The sequence below is a fragment of the Brassica oleracea genome, chromosome C6 (assembly GCF_000695525.1).
Source record: "Brassica oleracea var. oleracea cultivar TO1000 chromosome C6, BOL, whole genome shotgun sequence".
Classification (NCBI taxonomy): Eukaryota; Viridiplantae; Streptophyta; class Magnoliopsida; order Brassicales; family Brassicaceae; genus Brassica; species Brassica oleracea.
The window spans coordinates 24330610-24354125 of NC_027753.1; the positions used below are offsets into that span (position 1 = coordinate 24330610).

General features: G+C 33.6%; 4 protein-coding genes and 1 pseudogene across 6 annotated transcripts; 2 read left to right on the forward strand and 3 right to left on the reverse strand.

Annotated features, from left to right (window-relative positions):
• Positions 1 to 570: 570 nt before the first annotated feature.
• LOC106298610 (probable polygalacturonase At1g80170) lies at positions 571 to 3010 on the reverse strand. Of its 2 annotated transcripts, XM_013734747.1 has the most exons (10): positions 2906 to 3010; positions 2509 to 2675; positions 2240 to 2371; positions 1975 to 2145; positions 1877 to 1897; positions 1586 to 1793; positions 1433 to 1514; positions 1242 to 1350; positions 1044 to 1160; positions 571 to 977 (listed from the first exon to the last, which is right to left on the reverse strand). In XM_013734747.1, exons 1-10 carry the CDS (start codon positions 2979 to 2981, stop codon positions 690 to 692), a joined length of 1371 nt encoding a protein of 456 aa, XP_013590201.1. In that variant the 5' UTR covers positions 2982 to 3010; the 3' UTR covers positions 571 to 689. The 2 variants fall into 2 exon arrangements, with proteins under 2 accessions (XP_013590201.1, XP_013590202.1); XM_013734748.1 differs by lacking the exon at positions 2906 to 3010 and having other exon boundaries at positions 572 to 977; positions 2509 to 2833.
• A 6258-nt stretch (positions 3011 to 9268) lies between these two features.
• On the forward strand, positions 9269 to 10915 carry LOC106296528 (annotated as a pseudogene).
• A 188-nt stretch (positions 10916 to 11103) lies between these two features.
• LOC106296527 (26S proteasome non-ATPase regulatory subunit 14) lies at positions 11104 to 13472 on the reverse strand. Its single transcript, XM_013732674.1, has 10 exons — positions 13185 to 13472; positions 12967 to 13092; positions 12771 to 12858; positions 12608 to 12693; positions 12300 to 12515; positions 12063 to 12223; positions 11822 to 11980; positions 11654 to 11734; positions 11519 to 11573; positions 11104 to 11429 (listed from the first exon to the last, which is right to left on the reverse strand). Exons 1-10 carry the CDS (start codon positions 13293 to 13295, stop codon positions 11307 to 11309), a joined length of 1206 nt encoding a protein of 401 aa, XP_013588128.1. The 5' UTR covers positions 13296 to 13472; the 3' UTR covers positions 11104 to 11306.
• Positions 13473 to 15667: 2195 nt separating this feature from the next.
• Positions 15668 to 17156, forward strand: LOC106298810. Of its 2 annotated transcripts, none has more exons than XM_013734944.1 (2): positions 15668 to 15851; positions 16226 to 17156. In XM_013734944.1, exon 2 carries the CDS (start codon positions 16234 to 16236, stop codon positions 17002 to 17004), a length of 771 nt encoding a protein of 256 aa, XP_013590398.1. In that variant the 5' UTR covers positions 15668 to 15851; positions 16226 to 16233; the 3' UTR covers positions 17005 to 17156. The 2 variants fall into 2 exon arrangements, with proteins under 2 accessions (XP_013590398.1, XP_013590400.1); XM_013734946.1 differs by having other exon boundaries at positions 16229 to 17156.
• Positions 17157 to 19896: 2740 nt separating this feature from the next.
• LOC106297802 lies at positions 19897 to 21314 on the reverse strand. The gene is made up of 3 exons (XM_013733969.1): positions 21199 to 21314; positions 20607 to 21104; positions 19897 to 20429 (listed from the first exon to the last, which is right to left on the reverse strand). The coding sequence occupies exons 1-3, from the start codon at positions 21275 to 21277 to the stop codon at positions 19897 to 19899; spliced, it is 1110 nt and encodes a 369-aa protein (XP_013589423.1). The 5' UTR covers positions 21278 to 21314.
• Between the last annotated feature and the right edge of the window lie 2202 nt (positions 21315 to 23516).

Here is a 23516-nt window from a genome sequence, read left to right on the forward strand (position 1 = left end):
CACTTATCCACTTCAGTGTATTGCCGTTTGAAGGTCCAAAAATCTTATAGTATATTCGTTAGATCATATATTAGTATACGTTTCTATATTAAACAGGAAATTAGCACATCTAATCTAAGATTCTCTTTGAAAAAAGGAAAGGCATGCAATAAAATCTAATCGAACAACTGGATTAGATTATTCAGATATGCTATAAGAGATAAGCCGCCGAAAGGCTTCGTCCCATGACGGTCGTTTTCACCGCCCCGATAGGCTTTTACAAAACGTTTCCTCAAACTTTGTTTTATTGCAGATATTCCTCCCTATTGTCTGTTTTACTACATAAATGTCTAGCAGTTATAGTTATTACATACGTTACCCTGTATACTATTTTGGACCTTTGGTTCATTACATATGAGATACTCATTGTTTTGCTTATTACATCTTGCATTTTATTGTTCGGTTATTTGCAAATTTCGTCTATAGTTTTTGGTTACCCTACTGATCCCGAAGATTTGACCTTGTTTTTCATGTGATAGGTCTCTCTTATCAATAAACTATGACCTCCCCAACAACTGTGAGCTATATTATAATTTGCTTACAACTCGATGATAATGGGATAGAATTGGTGAACTGAATTTTCTAAAACGTGAATATTCAAAACGTTTGGGCGTATGCGTGGCAAGTTTTACAATCTAAAAAACATGTTTTCAAAGGTATGATACAGATGTAATCCCAGACTGAACCGACTGTTCCAAGAAGCTTTCGTCACCTGAAAGGCACGAAGGAGGGTATACTTGACCCGAACTCGAACCATAAGCTTCCCAACAGAAGGACTCTGTGTAACCATCACCCTTTGATGGTTCAAGATCAATGTCTTGTAGAACTATGTTGCGACACGGTGAAGCATCGCTGCAAGAGATCTTGATCGCTTGTTTTGTTGCTGAAGTTCCATGCACATTAACAAATGATATTTTCTCGATGCTAACAGCTGATGTCTGCACGTTTTTGGTTGAGTTCAATATCTGAGCTACTGAATAAAGAAAATGGCACAAATTCTTTACCTGATTCGCACAGGGTTTCTTTGAATCGCAGTAATACTGGTCGATGATGATGGGGTTAGACACATTGTTCATATTGATGTTCCTAAAGATGATTTTTGAGACCAAACCACTTCCTCCCTGGTAAAAAAAGAAAGACAACAAAGGTTTAAGTAAGTTGTTTCATTAAAATCTCAGAAGGTGAAGTGAAACTTTGATCACCTGCCATGTTTTGATCCGAACACCATTCGCAGTGTCAGAGATGAAGGCCGTATCAACCGTCACGTCTTTCACTTCTTCCCAGGATTTCGATTTTCCTATGCTTCCAATGCTACAAAAAAAACAAGTCTAACAAACTTAGATGATGCCCTTTGTGTGCAACCACTGTTTTGTTGTCTGGCTTTAGTTAGTACCTTATGCCATGGCCAGGACCACATATAATGTTGCTGATGGAGATCTGCGACGAGTTTTTCACTATGGAAACACAATCATCTCCTGCACACACACACACAAAAAGAGATCTCAATAATCTAAAATTGAGAGGATACTAGAGAGAGGAGACGGACCTGTACTGACTGTGGAGTTGTCTACCACTATACCACGAGAGGCGCTTATGTGGATTCCATCTGTGTTGGGACTACTGCCTGGAGCAATGACCTTAAGAGCAGAGATGGTGACACGGCGACAGCTGGTGAAGGCAATGTGCATTTGCTGACTATCGATCACACTGAGGTTTTCAACTCTCATGTTCTTGCATTTGTGGAATGTTAAGGCCTACGAAGGAACAGAGTTTTCACTTGTGCCAACGCTAACCACACCCACCAAATATGAAAGAAACTAATAGGATGATTGCTTACCGTTGGAGCGCCTCGACAAGGCTGCAAAAAAAGAACAAGATGGTGAGAATCACTTTAGATATCTGAAGACAAAGAAAGAAAAAAGAGGCAAACTTTACATTGGAATGATTGTGTTTGCAAGATCTTCTCCACCATTCTTGGCCCATTCCATTGACAGTGCCGCCTCCTTCAACCGTAAAGCGGCTCACGCTGTGGAAGTATAGCCATTTCCGAGGGTTTAGACCTTCCCAAGCATCAGGGTCATCAGGAGCAATGATTGTACCAGAGATCTATATTTGGGCAAAACAGAACACACAAAATGATCAATATGAAGGAACAACGTACAGAGAGGTATTGCTTTAAAAAAAAAAGAAGCTGGAAGACCTGGAGAGTGAGTCTAGCTTTACAAGGACCAGAGAGATCAATGGGACGAACAAGAGAAGTGTAGTTTTCTGGGACCAAGACTCTGGTTTTGCCTTTAGACGAACACGCTGTCTTCCAGGCATCTTCGAACGCCTGCATACATATCATGTAATATTTTCACAATTTAATTATCCGACAAAAGCTTGTCTGAGTTCCTACTTGTCTAAATATCATCATGTAAGGATTCAAATTCAAATTCAAGAGTGCGTTTTCAGCGATTCGTGACTTACTTTAGTGTCGTCGGTGAAGCCATTGCCTTTTGCTCCGAAATGACCGACGTGAAGGAGCCGTTCGGATCTGGGTCGGGTTCGGGTTGAACGCGGCGGTCTTCTCGGGAGCTGGAGGAACGATTCGAAAGAATTGGCGTTTGAGGCGGTCAGAGAGAGTGAGAATAGGACTAGTATAAACAAAACAACAATATTGCATAAATAACTCATTGATTTCGCGTGATCTTTGGAACTCGAGTGTAGTTTTATAAACTCTTTTTTTTTTCTTTAACCCAACAAGATTTTACATAGGACGATGAGGTGTGCACGTTGTAGTTGGAACATACCCAAAGTAAACATATATACATTCTATTTATAATCGAATTGAAATGAGAATTAAGGATCTATCTAATCTAGATACCTTCAAAGTTAATTTTTCGCGATTGTAGTGATGGTGAAATGACTTTCATGTTTAGCCACAAAGAAAAGAAAACCATGCAAGAAACCTTCTCATTTTTCAAGGTTTTTAGTAATGATGCCCTTTTGAATTTCCCCACATCTATTATTTTCTCTTGATTAATGTTAGGTAATCAATCATAAAATTCGAAATCTGCAATCTTTTTGTGACCAAGAAGAAGACTTATCTTTATAGTTCGCTATTAATTATGGGCTAAAGCCCAAACGAATAATCTATAAGTAATGATTCATTTCAAGAAAACGAACCAAATACTCTTATCATCATATGAAATCTTACAAATTATTACGTATCACGCAATAAAAGATAAGTTTTGTTGAGTATGACGTTTAGATTAATTCCGTGTGCTACTATTATCCTTTGTGTTATCACTCATGTTCAACTTACTCCCGCATAATTTACGTTATTGTAATATAACACTAGATTTTGATTTTAGCGTGGGATAATATTTTGGTAAAAACTTTATATAATCGTATTTTTTTATTGAAAATAGGTCTAAGCATAATATCCGTAACCCAAAGTCCGTACCGAACTTAAACCAAAAAACCCGATCCATACCCAATACGAAATGTAAGAGATCTCAGAATTGGTCTTGTGGGATGGTACATCATATATCTGAACCCGAAGTGTTATTAGCCGAACCCGAACGGGTAACCCGAAAAAACAAAAAAAAACCATAAAAAATCCAAAAAACGATATGAAAGTCCAAATTAATCACAAATATAAATACTTAAAACATAAATATATACTTCAAATATTCAGTTCTATATTTATTACGAAATTATATAAAAAAATAAGTATTTAAATTTTCAATAAGTACCTTAAATATCCAATTCTATATAAATAAGTTTATTTCTTATGTTTTGCTTTAAAATTTTGGAATTAATTTCGGATATATCTGAACCGAACTAATATAAACTGAATTGGAACAATATCTGATTACTTTATGAATTTTATGATGTGATACAAATTAGAAGCAAAACCAGTGTGTTATATCCAAACCCGATCCGTACTTATAAATTTACCAGAATGAGACATAGGATGTGATATAAGTTTGAACCGAAATTTCAAATACCCAACCCGTACCCAACGGGTACATGAAGACCCAAGCCTAACATAAAGTATGCTTTATGTTTTGTTCAGTTAGTTTTATATTTGATAAATATTGTTTATGTTTGTTGGAACAACCCGTAAAACTATGCTCATAAAAAATATCAATAATAACATCTTCCACCATATCATTAAATATTAATAAATATTATTATTTATTTTATCATATATATATCTAATTTTAATACTCTATCTATAAGAATTATATTATTATGTATTTGGTCTGAGTTTTAAATAATTTGTTTCTTACATTTGAATTAAAGTACAGTTGTATATATGAATTAGTAGGCATATATAATTCTTTTTATATTAATAAATAAAATATAATTGATTATTTACTTAAAAGTAGTGTTAATATAAATTGAGTTCGTTATTTAAAAACAATAGATTAGTTATTTCGTTCCTTAATTTTAGGTTAGGGTATACATATATTCAATAATAATTAAATTAGATATAAGTAAAAATAATAGTAAAGCTAGTTAAATGTAATTGTCCAACCTAGATTATTTGTAAGTAGATAAGAAAAATAAAACCCTAAATTAATAGATTAGATTTTAAAATAAATAGAACTTATAGTATTGTTTTGATTATGTAAATATTTCTTTTTTAAACTTTCATTATCGACACTTTTATATCTTGAAAAAGTGAAAGTATCTTACTAACATAGTATAGATAAATAATTTGTAAAGATGTTTCGTGATGTTATATTCCTTTATGATATAAATACAGTTTAGTGTATATAAATATTTTTAAACATATTAATCATTCTTCGTAAATATAAGATCATTAGTATATATAGTATATCAATAAAGTTTAGAAAATAGCTCTCGATCTTGCATATTCCTAGATACACAAGTGCAGTTTTGTTATAAATATCTTTTATACATATATCAATTGTAGTTACTATATTTAATTAGTATACTAATAAACTTCAGCAGATATAGGGTAGTTACGAACAAAAAAATTGGAAATAAAAATAGGTCCAAAAGTTAAGGGATGTTACATTTATTTTTAGTGAGATATGAATAGGTCTAAAAGTTAATGACAATATTTTTAAGTACATAAAAATTAGGACTTTATTTTAATAGATTAGATATTAAGATGTTGGTTATATGTATTGGACGCAAAGCTTAGTAATTTTTTCTTAGATTTCTGCCAACCATCTCCTTATTTCGTGTCATTAGCTATTTTATTGTGTTTTCTTTTCTTCTGATGGTTTTACGTATACGAGAGGAGCCAACAACTGTAAGGAAACTGGACACCATTTTTTGGGTGAAATTGTGTCAACCTTTTTTTTTTAGAACACATGTGAAATTGTGTCAACCTATACTCTTCTTGTTCCTGTTTTTTTTTACGTCGACAACAAAGAATAAAAGATACCTAAATAAGGTGTAATGTCAAGTTCACTATCGCTACAACCTTTTGTTTGACGATCGTTTGTTTAATCGATAACCAATTTTTATAATTATTTAACGGACTAAAACTTTATTAAAATATCAATACAGTCTATAACTATATGAATAATAAAACACTAGATGATAGTCCGCGCGCATGCGCGTAATGAATTTTTTATACTAACGTTTTTTATTAAATGATTTTAACATTTTGAAACATTACAATCTTTATCGATTGTACAATGACGAATACAAATATTGGTCTCTTAAATGTATCATCGTTGTTGAAGAGTTAAGTTAACGTATTATAACTCATTTTAATTAATACTTCATAGCACAAAAGAAAATTAAGTTATGCGGCTGACACAAATCACAAAAATCAGATAGGCAACATCGATTGTAAAATGTCGAAAGGAGATTAGGTTTTCTGCTCTCGATTTGTTACTATTGACTCTGCATAAATGATTTGTTTCACTGATATGAGTTTTTTTTAAACTTCTTCAGTAAATTCAGTGAATTACATGAGTGTCAAATTAAAAGATAGACATCTATAAAAATTAGTTTCACTCCATATACATATCTAGGAATCAAAATTTTGAAGAAAATCACCGGCAAATTCTATTTACAGGTTAGTGTTCAAATCTAAATATCAATATGTTATAGAATATAAGTATAAACTCGAAATATAAATGTATGTCTAGTATATATTCACCAATTCATTTTAAAAAATCATCTAATTCTAGAACAACAAAACAAATTACTTATTTTATTAACCTACGCTTTTGAGGTTTAGTTACTTAAGAGTATACCGATAAAAACATATATATATATATATATATATATATATATAATATTTTACCATTCTAGTATATATGTAAACTATGTATAAAGTAAGAATTGTTTGATTTATTAAATGATAAACCCGAAAACTTATAATAAAAATTTCAAATCTCTCTTTCTTACAATTATAATAGCTAGATAAAGTATTCGAAAGAAGAAAATATTAGACGAATGATCAAATTTCTCATTCTTCGAACAAACTTAAAAGGAGGAGATTGTAATCTTGTCATGATATTTCATTAAAAGATTTTTAAGAATAAAAATCAAGACTAAATATTTAATCTGAATGAAATAATATATATATAGTGCTTCTAATATTAAAAATCACTTCGATTTGAAGAAATATATTTCTAGCATTGTCAGGATCAAATAACATATTAGAAACCACATATTTAAAAAATAATTTATATAGATAAAAGTATATATATTAGAGTAAGCACATAAATCAAAACAATATATTTTGTTTATTTACAATCATGTTTTTGGTAAATAAATCAAAACAATTGTTTTATTTACTTATGTGAGATTTATCAATAAAATTTTCAAAAGTAAAATATTAAGATCTTAACAATTTTTCAATACATATTTTGAAATTAACATATTTTTATATTTTTATATAGTATATAATTTAATTTAAATGATATGTATATATTTTATGAATATCTATTAATGAGACTTCATAGTTATATGATTTATGATCATTTGTATCTTGTTTAAACAAAAAAATTGATCATAAAATTTTCAATGTGGAATTTTTACTATTTTTAATAATTTATAGTTGTTTTAAAAAAATTCAAAATATAACATATAAGAAAAAAATGTAATTTTGTTTATTATTCGCTTAAAGTGATTGTTTAATTTATTTTAACAATATAAAATTAAACAAAAATGAGAGAGGATACAAAATTGTTTTTATCAAATATATATTATTCATAATCATTAATTGTCATATATATGTTAATCATATTAGATAATTTGTAGCTTTTATTTAAGTAAAGAATTGGAAATATTATTTTTTACCCTGCTAATCAATTGGATAGTTAGTTTAATAAAAAAAATATAATATATATTTGTATGCGCCAACTTATTTTTTTTTAAATTCTAAGAATCATTATAGCGATGACACGTGGTTACGAAAACATGTCGTAATGCTTCATGATTAATATATAGGGGATTTAACAAAAACAATTTTAAGAATTTGAAAGCGGGAAAGTAATAATACGATGTTAATTGCTAACTAAAAGCACATCACCCTCAATAGGGGGTTCTAGATATTTTTGGTTGAGTTTTTCGTAGTTTTTAGAAATTCGCAATTAAAATTATATATATATATACCAAGAATCTTTTGATGAGAACTATTGTAGATGATCTAACGTAATCAGAGGTCCGTCTCATTTTTTATATGGACCATGTACAATAACTACTTTTGTAACCTATATTTTTTAAAAAAATTACAAAAAATATATTAAAAACTAAGAGAGGGGACTATATTAATTTTATTTTCACAAATTAATAGTTAGGTTAATTAAAAAATTAGTACAGTAGAATTAAAACAATGTTTAATTTTTTAAAATTATATGAGGATACATTTAGAACTTTGTAAATATTTTTCAATAACTAAAGTGTAAATATTTGTAGCTTTTATTTAAGTAAAGAATTGGAAATATTATTTTTTACCCTGCTAATCAATTGGATAGTTAGTTTAATAAAAAAAATATAATATATATTTGTATGCGCCAACTTATTTTTTTTTAAATTCTAAGAATCATTATAGCGATGACACGTGGTTACGAAAACATGTCGTAATGCTTCATGATTAATATATAGAGGATTTAACAAAAACAATTTTAAGAATTTGAAAGCGGAAAAGTAATAATACGATGCTAATTGCTAACTAAAAGCACATCACCCTCAATAGGGGGTTCTAGATATTTTTGGTTGAGTTTTTCGTAGTTTTTAGAAATTCGCAATTAAAATTATATATATATATACCAAGAATCTTTTGATGAGAACTATTGTAGATGATCTAACGTAATCAGAGGTCCGTCTCATTTTTTATATGGACCATGTACAATAACTACTTTTGTAACCTATATTTTTTAAAAAAATTACAAAAAATATATTAAAAACTAAGAGAGGGGACTATATTAATTTTATTTTCACAAATTAATAGTTAGGTTAATTAAAAAATTAGTACAGTAGAATTAAAACAATGTTTAATTTTTTAAAATTATATGAGGATACATTTAGAACTTTGTAAATATTTTTCAACATCTAATTATATTTTTAAAACATAAACAATCAACAAAACTATAACCATATTAGATAATCAAATATTAAAATACATACTCTTATAACTAAAAAAATTGTAATTTTAAAATAATATTTTTAGTTAATTATTCCCTCTGTATCACTTTAAGTGATGTTTAAAGTTTTTGTACAAATATTAAGAAAATACAAAATCTTATGTAATTTATCTTGATCACATAAAATAACATTAAATACAACTAACCAATATGTAGTACTCCCTCCGTATCAGTTTAATTAGTGTTTAAAGATTTTGATTTTATTTAAAAAAATGAGTGATGTTCTCATAATTTTAGGTGAAATTTAATGTTATTTGAAATTTTTGACCAATTATAAAATACTGCATTTTTTTCTTATTGGTTGAATTAATTTTATTTAATGTTATTTTATGTAATAAAAGTCAATTACATAAAAATTTATATTTTTTTAATATTTGTACAAAAACTTTAAACATCTATTATCTTAAAATGATACAGAATGACTAGTTTTCTATAACCGGTCATAAGTTTCAAATAACATTAAATTTTATTTAGAATTACTAGAAGAACACTCGGCTTATCAGGAAACAAAATAAAATTTTTTTAAACATCACCTGATAAGGATGGAGTATTAAATAAGGAGAATCAATAAATAGTTTCCCTTTCCGTCTCTTTTCTGGCGCTACATCTTGGATCCCGCCAAAAAAATCCGACCAGTTAGAAATAATTAAATTATTCGAGAAATTGATCGCCGCCGCGAGGGCTGTTCCGGTGAATCGGTGATATGAGTAACGATTCCAACTTCGTCAAGATTCGACATGTTTGAGGAATTGCTCGAATTGATGATTATGTACGGTCTCAGAGAGTGAACAAAAAGAGAAGAGATAGAATCGGGCATGTACGGGAGAAAAAGGTATCAGCTGGTTAAAGATTTTGCGAGCGGGGAGAAGGGCCACCCCAAACCTTTCAATGTAAGGGAGCAGATAAGAAAATGGTAGGTGTTTGTTTAGTCACTAACTAATTGTTTTTCAATCAAAGCAGAGCAAGCTCTTTGACGAGACTATCAAAGAATGCGACCAGAATCACCATCTCATCCAGTCTCTCATAAGGCATCTCTCTCTCTATATATATACTTTACAAACAAAGTCTTCTGATCAGCTGAGGTTGATGATGTACAGGAAAATGGAACAAGAAGGGTTGGATGTACAGCAACAGAAACGCTGATCACTATGGAGCACTTGTTCATCACCTTTCTTTGATCCGCAATAAGCGCTGCCTCATGGCCTATGTGTATATCACTTTTTGCTTTCAAAGACAGCACAATTCCAGATACTCTTTAACGGTTTGTAAAGTATTGATGTCGGTGTGTGCAGGCACAATAGAGCAGACATTGTTCGTGATCTGGCATGGAGAGTTGGCCTTGAACTTCTCGACCTTCCACCTGAAATCCAAGATAAGCTCACCACACTCGAGAAAGAGTACTTCAAGAACCATTCTGTAGCTATCAAATCCTACATGGGAAAAGTAGGAATCGAGTTGAATGTCGTAAGCAATTTGGATTTAATTTTGCTTGGTGGGGGCTATACTACAACACAAGAGTAATTAATTCATTCTTTTTTTTTTGGGATTAATTTGATTCTTTTTTGAAGGATATGGTGCCGCCAAAAGATCCTTACATCAAGATCAGAGTTGTGGGAGAAATCGACCAAGGAATAGTGATAAGTGACAAGACAACAAATTTCACCCGTCACTCTATGCATTTCCTCAAACGAACCGATGCTGAACCCTACATTGCTCGAGTCACTTCGTTTACTTGTTGTCCCTCCCCCAAAACCAATAAACTTATCCGCCCCTTATGAGAAGATTAAAAAAATACTGTAAGCAAGCAATAGCTTATTCAAACTGGTAGAAACAATGTGGATTATGGCCTCCAAAAGATGAAAATCATATCTAACGAAATGGGGGTACTAGAGTTTTCTGATGCAAGTAGGAAGTCTAGAGTAGGGTTTAGAATCGATATAAAGATGAGTTTAATGTGACGAATTGACCCTTGTCGCATTTCCTCAAGATCAAGAATACATATATCCCACTAGCTTCGATGCGTTTTTTATAATATGCAACTAGTCGTTAGATTAAATGCACCTATGCGAAATTCTTAGATACATCATGCATTCCTTTGGATGAAGTGGAGTTTTTTTTGTGATGATTGACAATGTTGTCTAACACTTGGATTTGTGAATATATTTTTTTCGGATAACAGGGGCAAATGGAGGAACTGGCTGGTTGATTCATCTAACAGAAGCTCTGGTGATCTCAGATTAATTACACGCTCTTGCTGGTCTGTGATCAAAAAAGTTTTAAGATTATTTGTATAATTGTAAGATATCATGTGACCAATGAAAAAAACCTCATACCATCAAATCATGTACAATGTATCATGATGAATCAAGACTCGTCCCCCTTCCCCCTATCTCATCTTCAGTAAGAAAGCATATATCCAATAATAATACTAACATCTGTTAATCGGCATATCTTGGAATAAAAGTTAAATCTTCCAGGGCACAAAAAAAAAAAACTAATAATGTTACAGATGGGTAAACTAAGAAGAGATAGATGCGTTAATATGATACAAATGAAAGAAAACACAATGTCCAAATAACACAATACACAAAGAGAAAATAAGGCAGTTTGATAGTCTATTGCCTTCCCTCCTAGTAGCTAGGATCCTCTTCTGCTTCGGCTGCCAGAACCATGAACCAAACGAGATGTCCCTCCACTCGTTTCCGGTCCTTTAAGTTTCTGTGCTTCCAGAGCCTCAGCTTCACTCACCAGCATTGCTAACTGCTCAACACACAACAGTTTTTTATCAAAATAAAAACACAATCAATATCCATGAGAGTTGGTTTACTTGTAAGGAGAATCATTCATACCCGGATCTTGTTTTCCCTCAGCCTATCTTGAAGTGCGTTAACCGCAGGACTCAAGCTGCAAACAAAAAAAATGAAGCATCTAAGTATGTTAATCCCAACAAATAACAAAACCCAATATCAAATGTTTTCACTAACCAGTATTCGATCAGCTTGCACATGGAAGCCTGATACGTCGACGTGTTGTGAATGAAAGCAAGGGGATGAACTTTCCCATTTCTATACAAGAATCAAGAAGGAGCTTTTGCAATTAATCTCCATGACTAAGTTAGGTATAAACAATAGATGATGAATCTTTAAAAAAACCTCATGCTTTGCAGGACTGATTGGTGGTACGCTGCTCGTTCCTCCTCGTAGAGCACTCGTTGCAGATCTTTATAAGAGGCTAAAGGTGAATTGAGCTGAAGAAGTGATGAAGTCGGCAAAACATGAAGCGGAACTTCTTTCTTAACGTACCCCACACCACTGCATGTAAAAAAAAAAAAGAGTCTTTAAGCATGACTCATTGCCTAGTATATGAATGGAGCGCATGTCAAAAAAAAAGTACCTAGTTTCCAAGTTGGAACGGAGCATGGCTTCTTGCATGCTTTCAGACATGTCCATTGAATCAATTTCCACAGCTGAGCTGTAGTTTCCACTCGTCCCGGTGGCTTTGGCCTCAGCATTGTTAACAAAGAAATCCCCAAAATCTGAAACTCGTCCCCCACCCTATTCAGGCATATAAATAAACATCAATAAGTATATTAACCAATGGTTCAGCCAGTCAGAGAGAGGGATTTGAGACCTTAGGTCCGGAAGATGAAGCTGTATCAGTTGCGTCTTGGTCAGGATTGCCTCCACGAGCAGAAGAGGAACTCTGGTATACTGAATCTGAAGAGCTTAAAGAGGACTCTAGGTCGATGACAGAGTCTTTATTAGAAAGAACCAGGCTCGTTGATTTAGGAGGAGTGTTGGGGTTCCCATCAGAGGACTGGAAAGCGATAACTTGAATTCTACCAATCTAATCAAAATATCCAAAAGCTGTATTTTTTTCTTCTGAAAAGATTCAACTTTACTAATCTGTTTATAGAGAGAGAGAGATCAAATACTAACCTTGTTAGCATCTTCACTAAAACAGGAGAAAATGAGACCAATAAAACCAGAATCAAGAAGCTGATACATTGCTTGTGTCCGAACATCTGCCAGCAATAATCATATATGCACACTATTTAATTAATCCTCATAAAGTAGCTGTCTTAAGATGGGGGGAACATACCGACATGGGAAGGAAGGACGGTGATATGAGGATGGGAGTGATACCATCCAATCACACGCGTTGTTCTGCCCGTTGATATGCTCATTCTGTGTCGATTTTGAGGTCAAGGAACTCTCTATCTATCTAAGCATCCACACACGAAATAGAGATGATAGAATATGGTAATAATAGCAAAAAAAAAAAAAAAAAAGGATATCTCAGCCTGAGCAGAAGCAGCAGCCAGCTGTTCAGGGTTGGTCTCGACTCGATCCTTCTGCCTATCAGACCTTGACTGCGGCGATGCTCCCCATATCATAGCCGTAGCGCTTCCGTTCTTCGAGTACTAATCAATTATCCCCCAAAAAATACACAGTGAATCATTACTGATCGAATTGAGAAAGACACAAGGCAGAAGAGATTCGAAATAAATTGAACCTGGATGTCGCCGAGGAGGAGCCCCATGATCTCTTCGGTCTCGGTGGACAATGCGTGAGTCAGGCAAGTTAACCACACATCCTCCGACATATTCACGCATGTCAGAGCCATTATTATTCCCACCGGACAGATCTCTTTCGATTATTTTTCCCAATCACTTCGATCTTCTCGGGGGCGGAACAAGAAGAAGTTGATGTGTTTGGAACTTGCAACTAAGGAATTTCGCAGTGTTCGCGAGTGTATCGTACGCGCGGTGGGTGCACGGTGTTCCCGTTCATCATCTGGAATTCTGGACTGTACAATATTTTTCTGAGAGTTTTTCACTTTTCTAGGCTTGTCTTAATTGGGCCTAGCCCTACCATATAGAACGCATGATAACGATATATATTAGGCCTCTTAATGGGCTGTTTAGTCATCTGATTATATTATTTCTTTCTACTTTACCACCCCAGATTACTCCCAACTCCCAACTCGTAATGGCAATGTAGGAAATCGCTATACGGTCAAAATTTACTACATTTGGGAAGCTATACTTCCTTATAATTAGATTTCTCACAAGTTATAACTATGTAAAAAATTTAAGTGGTCAACTTTCCAAAAGATGAAGATTTGTTACCTAGTTTGACTAATGTCCACGTCTTACTATGTCAGTTAAAATATATTATAGTTTTTCTTTACTAGTATCATTACTGTATTGCCCCAACTAAAAAGTAGGTAGAATGCGCGTCTATTATAAGTATATTTAATATTTTATCCGCTTTATATTAAGTGTCAGTGTCGTTGTATAGTAAATTTTGTTTAGAATTTATATACAAAATTTATTAACATTATTTGTTCTGTTTATTTTTCTATCGATCGAAATATAGTTAGAACTATATGTAATGATGTTTTTATTTAGAAAATATACAAAACTAAATGTTTTTTTAATCTATGCTCAAATCTTAAACAACACTTAAAATAAAATGAAAATAAATAATTTTAATTAGTCCGAGTGTTATATTCTCTAAATTAAGTATAAATAAAATATGTAAGTGATATATTTTACTTTCCAATTTTTACTAGTGTATGTAAATGTCGTGTCACTCGAATAATAATAAAGTAAAATATACTTTATCTGAACAAGAAAAATTGTTGTCTCTTATCTTATTTAGGATATGAGTACTGAGCATCAATATATTTTCAATGAATTTCTTAACTGTGGATCAAAATAAAATTATTGTTTACATATCTTATTTAGAGTATGAGCATTGAAAATTTTCAATGGTTTTTCTAAACGTTAATTAAAAGAAAATAGATAAAATAGAAAAAAATGGAAAATAGTCTCAAATGAAAACTATGAAATGTTTATGAGAAAATTGCATGTTATGTGTTCTTATATAAATGATCTAGACTTCTTATAGATATTAAAATTTAGTTAGATAATTCAATTCTATTCAAATTCTATTTTTTTTCTGAAATTGGATACTTACAGGAAAAACTCTATAAATGTTGATGTTTTAGTGTAGAGCGTACTGTATCGTTATTGTTTAAAATTTGTTTATTTTATCAAATAACTAGTGTTGGTGATATATTATCTGAGCGAAATGCAAATAAAACATGATTATAAATAATAATTTTTTTCTTAATTTTCTAATAATGTTGAGTAATTTTTTATTTATAAATTTTTGACTAGTGTCAATGCAATCATCTAAATAGAAAAATAAAACATATGTGTAAGTAACAAATTGTCTATGACCAAAAAGTAATAAATTGTCATTTAATAATTTTAGGTATTATCGGTGCCATATTAAAACGAATTAAAACCATTTAGAATATATATATATATATATAACATTTTTAAATTTTAATTTTGAGATATTATGATTGGATATTTTTCTTCAAAATAATTATAAAAGTGAGATTTGCAAACTGTTGGATTTAATTATCCAGAACAATTATAAAAGTGAGATTTGCATACTTACTTTTTAGACATTTGCTTTTACATAAAATTATATGACTATTTTGGATGATGTATTTATTTAAGTGATGAGTGAGTTAAATATAATATGTAAGTAATAATGTTTGTTTTCGAGATTTAACTAGTGTTGGTACATAATGATCTAATTTAAAAAGAAAGAAAAAAATATTGAGTAATGAATTGTTATTTAGCAGCTTTAACTTTGTGGGTGCTATATTAAAATAATTAAAACCAATTAAAGTATATGTTAAGTAGTTTAAAAGATCCAAACTTAAATTACAATAACTACAATTGGATTTATCTATCAAATTTATTAAAAATTAAAACTGAGATTTGTATAGTTCCTGTTTCTTTATGAGTTGTTGTCAGATTGTGTTGTAAAATTTCTGGAACTATACTATTTTTTGTTAAAAAAAAAAAACTTTTCAACTTGTTTGGAAACAAGAAAAAAATGATTTCTTTGCCTTTTTATCTCACTGAATCCATAATTGTCAAGAAAATAAACTTTGGTTTCCTTAACAAAGGAAAGACGAAACGGTTTAAATAGAGAGAGGGGTACAATGGTAAAAGTGACGGACGGGCACAAGAGAATAATAGCTTATAAAACGATCACACAAACAGGCACTCGCTTGATATCTCTCCCCATCCTCACCGCTTCAGACGAAACTCTCTTCTCTGAAAAAAAAACATAAGAATTTATCCGACCAAAGGTAATCTTCCTTTCTCACTCTCGTCTCTGGGTTTATCCAATTTCTCTCATTATCAATAAAGCTTTTTTTCTGGGTCTCTGATCAAAATGGCCATGACGAAATCAGATTGAACAATAAATCCAATAGTATTATTCTGTATTGGTCTGATTCTGAATTAGAACGCAAGATTCACGTAACCTCGTTAATGAATAATGATCGTCGAATCAATCTGTTTTATGCATCTCTCTGCACTTGTGAATGGTCTCTTTTGTACTAGTAGTGTCAGTTACATCCCCAAGTATCAATCAATGTCGTGTCTAAGATTGATTCTGAGCCTTTTTTTGAGATTTATTCATTAATAAAACTTTTTTGAATTTTGATTTTCATCGTTTTAGCAGGAGAGATGGCTAAGCAGAGACGTGTATTGTCAGTTTCAAGCAACAGGACCAGAGTATCACCGTACCCGCTTCGCTCTTCAAGGACCAAGAAAGAGAAAGAACCTGAGCTGCCTATCCAGACAGAAGGTCCAAGCCAATGGGAAGATGTCCGGTGCGTAATCTGCCAGGAACCGCCGCACAACGCCGTCCTCCTGCGCTGCTCTTCCTCCTCAACCGGATGCCGTGCCTACATGTGCGACACGAGCGCTCGCCACTCCAACTGTTTCAAGCAGTACCGCGCAAAAAACAGGAACCGCTTGACCAAGGCCTTCAACTGTCCTTACTGCAGAGGAGAGGTCCAGGAGACGATGAAGGTGTCTGGCGCGATGAGATATCTGAACGCTAAACCGAGAGGCTGCGCTTTCGAGGGCTGTGTCTTCTCAGGGAGCTATTCGCAGCTTAAGAACCACTTGAAAGCTGAGCACCCTGGCTTCACCGGACCCGTGGTGGACCAGAGGAGACATTTGGCGTGGGAGCAGATGCAGAGAGCTGCGGAGTACACTGAAGTGATGACTGCAGCTGGTATGCCCCGTAATACTCTTGCTGCTTATCCGTTGATTGAGGTGAATGGAGTAGCGCATGACCGTATGCCATTTAATCTTCCTCCAAATCCGGTGATTCGTCTCAACATCAATGGAGTGGAGCATGATCAGTTTCCGCACAATCTTCCTCCTAATCCGATGATTCGTATTAGTATCAGTGGAGTGGTGCGTAACCTTTCTTTGGGGGTCAGGTAAAAAGGAGCAGCAAACTGGCTATGACCATAGTTCACAATTGAAGAATCCTAATTTGTTTAGGGAACATAAAGATTTTGAATATTGTTCAAAGTTTTTGATGTCTCATAGCTTTTTTCTTCATGTTTCAATAGCATCCGTAATGTTTTAAATCATCATTATCATTCTTTAGGTTATATACATATATATGCAGCGGTTTCAACCCAAAAACAAAGTTGTGTATACAGAAATATTTTATAGCTGCTATAAGCTCATTTCCTCCCTGAGCTTTGATCTTTGAACAGCACATCAAATGGATGTGATTCGGTCTCTGTGACTGGAATAAGTAAAACACCAGTTGAATTAACTGAAATGAATGTAGAATGTAGAGCCCCTGGAGAGATTACGTCGCCACTAGACAGTGCCATCCAGAGATGGGCTTAAGAGTGAGTGGTTATCAGCCACAAAATACAAAGGTGGTGGTAAAACATAACCCTGAAATGTTCCAAACCTAATAATAAGTAAAGCAATACAAACTCAAGATGGTTAACCAAACAGGGAACCAAAGAACGCCTAAGCATGATATATATAACACAGTTCTTTAAGACTTTTCTGCGTGCCTTGACTTTGTTATCATCAGCCAGACCCAGTTGTCAAGTACTGCGAATAACATAACAGTTGTGTAGGCCACACAGTTGACATGGAAAAAGTGTCCTTGTTGCTTCAGTTATAGCTTTCAGATCACCATTCCCAGACTAATAGCTGCCCCAACCAAAATTCAACAACCAGGTACCATGATCGTTTAAAGACAGTTATAGCTTCAGATCACCATTCCCTGACTACTAGCTTCCCCAACCAAACTTCAACAACCAGGTACCATGATCACTAGAGACAATTGCTGTCATCTTATCCTTAGAAATAGACATTTTCGCCTATATTCTATTAAAACTAAAGTACAAAACAATATTTACTTATTTTTAAGTGATTTATTATATCTTTTCTTTCCTTTTTAACTAATTTAAACCACTTTGACTATTAATGAAAGTAGTATTTTCCGTGAAAAAAATCACTTAATTTATCGTTTTTAACAAATAATCCGACTTCATTTATTACAGAGTACAAAATAGAACTTACCTATTTTTAATAGTTTTTTTTTTACATTTTTCACTCTTCCTAGTTACTTCTTTTAATTTATTAATTATATTTACCATAATAATTTGACAATATTTATTTACGTGTTTACCAAAATAATTTCACAAATTTGAATGAAATTGATTCATTCATGACAAGAATTCAACCGTTTAATGATTTTTTTTATTTGTTTATAGAATCAGTTAGACATGGACATCCATGTACTCGTTCGAGTACGAATCGTGTTTTTGGGTATCAGATTTTTGGGTTTAAAATTAAATTTTGTTAGGGTATTATAAATTTTCAGACAGGTTCGGACTCGGAACCTTCCGATATGGATAGATTCTTAAAAACCTAAAAATATCCAAATAACTTATGTGTTTATAAATTTCATTAAATAATTTATAAAAAAAATGAAAATTAACACCCGCACGTCCGTGCGGGTCAAGCTCTAGTGTTTATTATGTTCATTGTATATCCAGTTGGTAACTTGTTCATCTCCTATATATTAAAGGAGAAGTACTTTTAAAACTTACCTTAGAAGTTTATTGGCAAGGAATGTGACTTGGTGACGTGGCTTGACGAGAAGCTTTTATTTAGTAAAACGCTTGGGTGTCACGCGGAGAACGTTTCTCACCAAAACTGTGAATTTAATGCATTCACACTAACATTTCTTTAAAAGAACTTCATACCATCTATATTTTTCTCGACGAACACTTTTCTTCAGCTTCAAGTTCGATTAGTTGATTTATCAATCCTCTCAATATAATCATAGCATCAATAAAGATTCCTTATTCCTCTATACATTTCTGTTAAAAATGGTAACCCATCTGATCTATCGCCATTAAGTCGACAGATCCTGAAAGAACTTTTTTCTCCATACCTGCTTTTATGCATTTAGCAGAGCACTCACGTTCTTGAGAAGCGCCTCTCATTGCTGAAAGAGGACGTTGAAAATCTATTTTTAGATAAATGTGTCATACTCGGTTTTGTTACTGCTCGATGAGGTGATCTCTGTTTCGAGGAGACTGAATCACGGTAAATCGTCTCGGCTTAGTGTATTAGTCTTCTCGAGCAAGCAATACAAGCATGCGAGTGTCACCACCTTCGCCGCCATGAGAGCTCTGCATTATACGACTTTGAAGATGAGAAGAAACTTCCAGGAACGAACCACTAGCAAGTCTTACGTAATGGTCGCATCTGGAACAACCTTTACAATTTAGAGGATCAAATAACCTTCAATTTCTTTTATCATGCAACTATGTTTCCTGAATTTAAATGAGCTATACTTTTTTATTTCACATAGTTATTGTTTTGCTTATAATATGTTATTGATCCACGTTTTTCGATTTAATTTGTTAAACCCCTAAGTCCATAACTACTACAACGTGATAGGCGAAATATAAAAAAATCATTTTCCAAAGCTTCTTCTCAAACTTGCAAACACCATATATTAAATTTTAATATTAGTGAACCCATTATAAATAGTGTCTGGCTTCGCCTCTGATAACAATCATACCTTTAGTTCTATCTAACTATCGCTTAAAGTATACCTTATGTTATACATAATCATAATATATAATTCCAACATAATATAAACATCTTATCCGGGGCAAAGGGCAAGTTACTACCTGGTAAACTTTGTAAAGACAGATAGAAAGTAACATTACATTTATTATATAAATCTTGAAACATAAATTACAATCAACCATTAATTGTACTATAAATATATTGTAAATGGCCACTTTGACTTTAATTTAAAGCAAAAGCTAAGAAACTCCGGTCTCAACCTGGGAGTGTCTTAACCGCCACCAGCCTTACGTCGTCGACGACCGGACCACATAGCGAGCCAGAGTGATCATTCTTCATATGGTAAAACGTGCTGAGGAAAGTGACTCGAGTCCTGGCCGACACCGCCTTGAACACAAGCCTTCCCTGTTTAAACCCGCCTTTCCCCTTAGACATGTAGTCCACCAGGGTGTTTCCCCGTCCAGCGAACGCCTCCACTGCCATGGGTCCCTCGCAAGCGTCCCTGGCGTCTCCAACGTTGAAAGTGAGGGCGTAGAATTTGTTGGGTGACGTCCTCACGATCTGAGAAACGGCACTCTCTTTGCCTCCAACAAGCTCGATGGCTCTGTGTCCCTCAGGGACGAAGAAGTGTGCCTTGTCCACGTACTTAACGGCCTTGAGAGACTCGATAATCCATCCAGGCAAAGGGCTGTTATCGTCCTCGATGAAAGGTGGTATCAGTACTCCCCACTTTGCCGTGGGAAACACGTAAGGTCCTTCCTCGAAGTTCCCGTTCTTTATCAGATTATCTAAAATAACAAAATACACATAAATCAAGATGTATCGGTTAGAGAAATTTAAGAAATTTGTTTGAAATTTGTAATCAAAAACCTTATTCCCGTTTAGAGTTGTTATTTATAAAATTTTAATTAAAAAAATATGTTTTGGTTTTTACGCAACACATGATGTGTTTCCGGTTTACTTACATCCGGAGAATCTGGGAGGGAACAAAGCCTTGATAGCAACGGCATCGATCAACGGACCACAAGCCGGGTGCTCCTCATGACCCGGGTTATGGATCCGGATCACGATTTGGGGTCCACCAGCTTTAAAAGCCCAAGAGTACGAGTCCCAGCCATCGCTACCGTACATAGTCTGGATAGGGATGACACCGGACTCGTGCGTGACGGAGATGTTTAGCCGCTCGTCCTGAGCGCAAGTTCGAGCGGCGCTGAACGTAATCGAGTATAGACGGCCTGATCGGACGGATATTTTCTGGGAGATTGAGGCCTCGTTGCCTAACCTGACCGCGGAGGAGCCTTCCGGTACGACCAAAACCATGTCGTCTTGTTTCTGACCAGCTTTGATGTATTCCACGAAGCCGGTCATGTCCCAGTGAGCCACGGCGTTTCGTTCCTTAACAACAGATCCTTTCAGTTGGGACGGTTTAGGACCTATCTCGAAATTACCGTTTGGTAATAAACCTGAAACCACCAAAGCATTAAGACATTTGTAAGTCAAGATTTTTTTAATTTACTAAAAGAGTTGTGTTCAATGATGAGCATTAGAGTTTACTACCGTCGCGGATTGGAGCCGACACAGCGACATTAGAAGAAACGCAGAGTAGCGCTAAGAGAAGTGCGGCTTCTTGGTACATTGTCACTTCCTAATTGGGTGGGAGATGGATATTGAAGATAGAGCAAAACTGTGAAGATGTAAGTGTGGAGAATGATGGGGTTTATATGGGTTTGAGTTACAAGATCGAACACATGGTTTGGACGAAAAATCACGAGAATGCCACTGGAAGCATCCTCTTGTGAAAAAAAAAAGAAAAAAAAAAAGCATCCTCTTGCATGGGATCTGTTTGTCAGATGCTACGTAGACACATGCAGCTCAGGAAACACTGACTTCATAATTTTTTTTTTTTTTTTTTTTTTTTTTTTTTTGTTAACGGAGGGTCCCAGGCCGGGGCCCAAACATCCTTCGAGGCCCGAGCAGCCACGTCATTTCCACCCCAGAAAGTAGCAGGGTGGGCCCGGGTACCCGACGTAGGGGTATATCTGAAGGGGAGGTTCGAACTCGCGGCCCTTAGGACCATTGCGAGCCGCCTCACACCACTCGACCACCAACTTCGGGTTTAAAAAAAAATAGTAAAGCAAGTGTGGTGCCCCTCATAATTACGAATTTGGTTTCTTATTTGCATTTTTAGTTATTTGTTTAACAAATATTATACTATTATTAAGATACCAATTGTTTTAAACAGTTATATAACTTGGTTGACAAACAAAACCCTTTGTTTTATCAGTTTTAAACTATAAATGCCATGATTTACAAAATGATTGAAATTTTGTATCCTTGAGTTGTCTTGACAATTGATCATTAGCATACCAAATTTATTTTAGACTACATATTAATATTTGTTTTCGTATATAACGCAACAACTATAAGTTATATCGCCATGAATATGTATGTGCTGTTTCTGAAAATATATAAAATAATAAAAAGATGAAGTCAAAATGAATCAATGATATATGATTAGATTAAAATAATGATCACATTTGGATCACACGTGAAGGGGTAGGTTGTTTTCTGGTGCAGGTACTACTGCCGACTTACCGCATTAGAAGCTGCCATCAATATTTCTAATGTCCCAAAACAGGTTGGAGTTGTAATTCTCTAGGATAGTTTTTTTTTAAGTTTTTGTCACAAAAATATACCTAAAAAAATGATCAAAATAGTTCTTTTTATTTTAAAAATTTTAATTTTAATTTTTAATTTTTTAAAATTTGAAACCATATCCCCAAAATCTCACCCCTTAACTCTAAACCCTAAGTCTAGATTAATTAACCCAAATGTAAAAATACATTTTCACCCTTTAATAAAACTTATTTTGGTCATTTTCTTCATTGAGAGATATTTTTGTGACAAAAACTTAAAAATGCTATCCTAAGAAATTTCTCTTTATCATATTCCAAATTCATTTGATCCTTTAGCTACAACCATGCTCGGAAACTCGCTAGGCGCTATCCGCGCGGTTGACACTGACCTAGCGAGTTATCAAAAAATCAGGGATTAATCAAAAATTAATTAGGGATTAGTTTTTCACTCTTTCATATATATATATATATATATATATTTCCATAACTAACAAAATGAAATCTGTTGGTTCAAATGGCTAGGGAGAGTTTATAGGTCTTGTAGACCCGTGGTTCAAACCCCCGATCCATCTTTTTGGCTTTATTTTTATTTTGTTCTTTTAATGAAGGGCAAATGGGTAATTTGTCAAGTCACCCCTTATCTTTTCCCCTGCGAGTTTAACCTGCAAATTCGTGAGCCTCCATTTTTGTTCTCAGTTTTTTACAGTTTTTCGTCATTTTCTCACATAATCATGCTTAATATACATAGATCTAACTAAAGTACATCGATTTACTACAAAAAAACGAAACAAAAACAAGATTTCTTCAAGGCTCTGATTTTATGGCCGATAATGGTTGATTCGCCACGGTAGTGTGCCGCTTCACATATACTCGCCGATTAGGGAGCCGAGTTGACCGAGTTTTTGAACATGAGCTACAAAACACATTATTTTAATATTCTATACCAACTAATAGCATATTTATTTTAGCAAAAAAAACTAATATCATAATTATGCTGAAGTTGTAACTTTGTTAATGGGGAATGCATCTGCAAATTAAAAAGATGTGCAAACCTTCTGTTTTTATGTTGCTTTTGAGCTCTGTTTCTAGCATTTCACTTTTCTTTGTAAGTGAAATGTATATCTTGTAAGTTGAATCGAGTCAAACATCAAAATGGTGGTCTTGTTATCTGCTACCTAAGTTTTGTTTCTTACTTGCATATTTGGTTTGATTGACTGAATTATGTTCGGATGTATAAGG

What these genes read in the sequence shown, in the direction of transcription:
- LOC106297802 (XM_013733969.1), bottom strand. Translation starts at nt 21,277, where the DNA reads ATGTACCAAGAAGCCGCACTTCTCTTAGCGCTACTCTGCGTTTCTTCT. An exon ending in GTCGGCTCCAATCCGCGACG is followed by an intron (nt 21,105 to 21,198) that starts GTAGTAAACTCT and finishes TGGTGGTTTCAG; the next exon opens with GTTTATTACCAAACGGTAAT. An exon ending in CCCTCCCAGATTCTCCGGAT is followed by an intron (nt 20,430 to 20,606) that starts GTAAGTAAACCG and finishes TTGTTATTTTAG; the next exon opens with ATAATCTGATAAAGAACGGG.
- LOC106296527 (XM_013732674.1), bottom strand. Translation starts at nt 13,295, where the DNA reads ATGGCTCTGACATGCGTGAATATGTCGGAGGATGTGTGGTTAACTTGC. An exon ending in CTGCTTCTGCTCAGGCTGAG is followed by an intron (nt 12,859 to 12,966) that starts ATATCCTTTTTT and finishes CAAAATCGACAC; the next exon opens with AGAATGAGCATATCAACGGG. An exon ending in CTTCATCTTCCGGACCTAAG is followed by an intron (nt 12,224 to 12,299) that starts GTCTCAAATCCC and finishes ATGCCTGAATAG; the next exon opens with GGTGGGGGACGAGTTTCAGA.
- LOC106298610 (XM_013734747.1), bottom strand. Translation starts at nt 2,981, where the DNA reads ATGGTTTTCTTTTCTTTGTGGCTAAACATGAAAGTCATTTCACCATCA. An exon ending in GCAAACACAATCATTCCAAT is followed by an intron (nt 1,898 to 1,974) that starts GTAAAGTTTGCC and finishes CTTTTTTTGCAG; the next exon opens with CCTTGTCGAGGCGCTCCAAC. An exon ending in AGAAACCCTGTGCGAATCAG is followed by an intron (nt 978 to 1,043) that starts GTAAAGAATTTG and finishes AAAAACGTGCAG; the next exon opens with ACATCAGCTGTTAGCATCGA.
- LOC106298810 (XM_013734944.1), top strand. Translation starts at nt 16,234, where the DNA reads ATGGCTAAGCAGAGACGTGTATTGTCAGTTTCAAGCAACAGGACCAGA.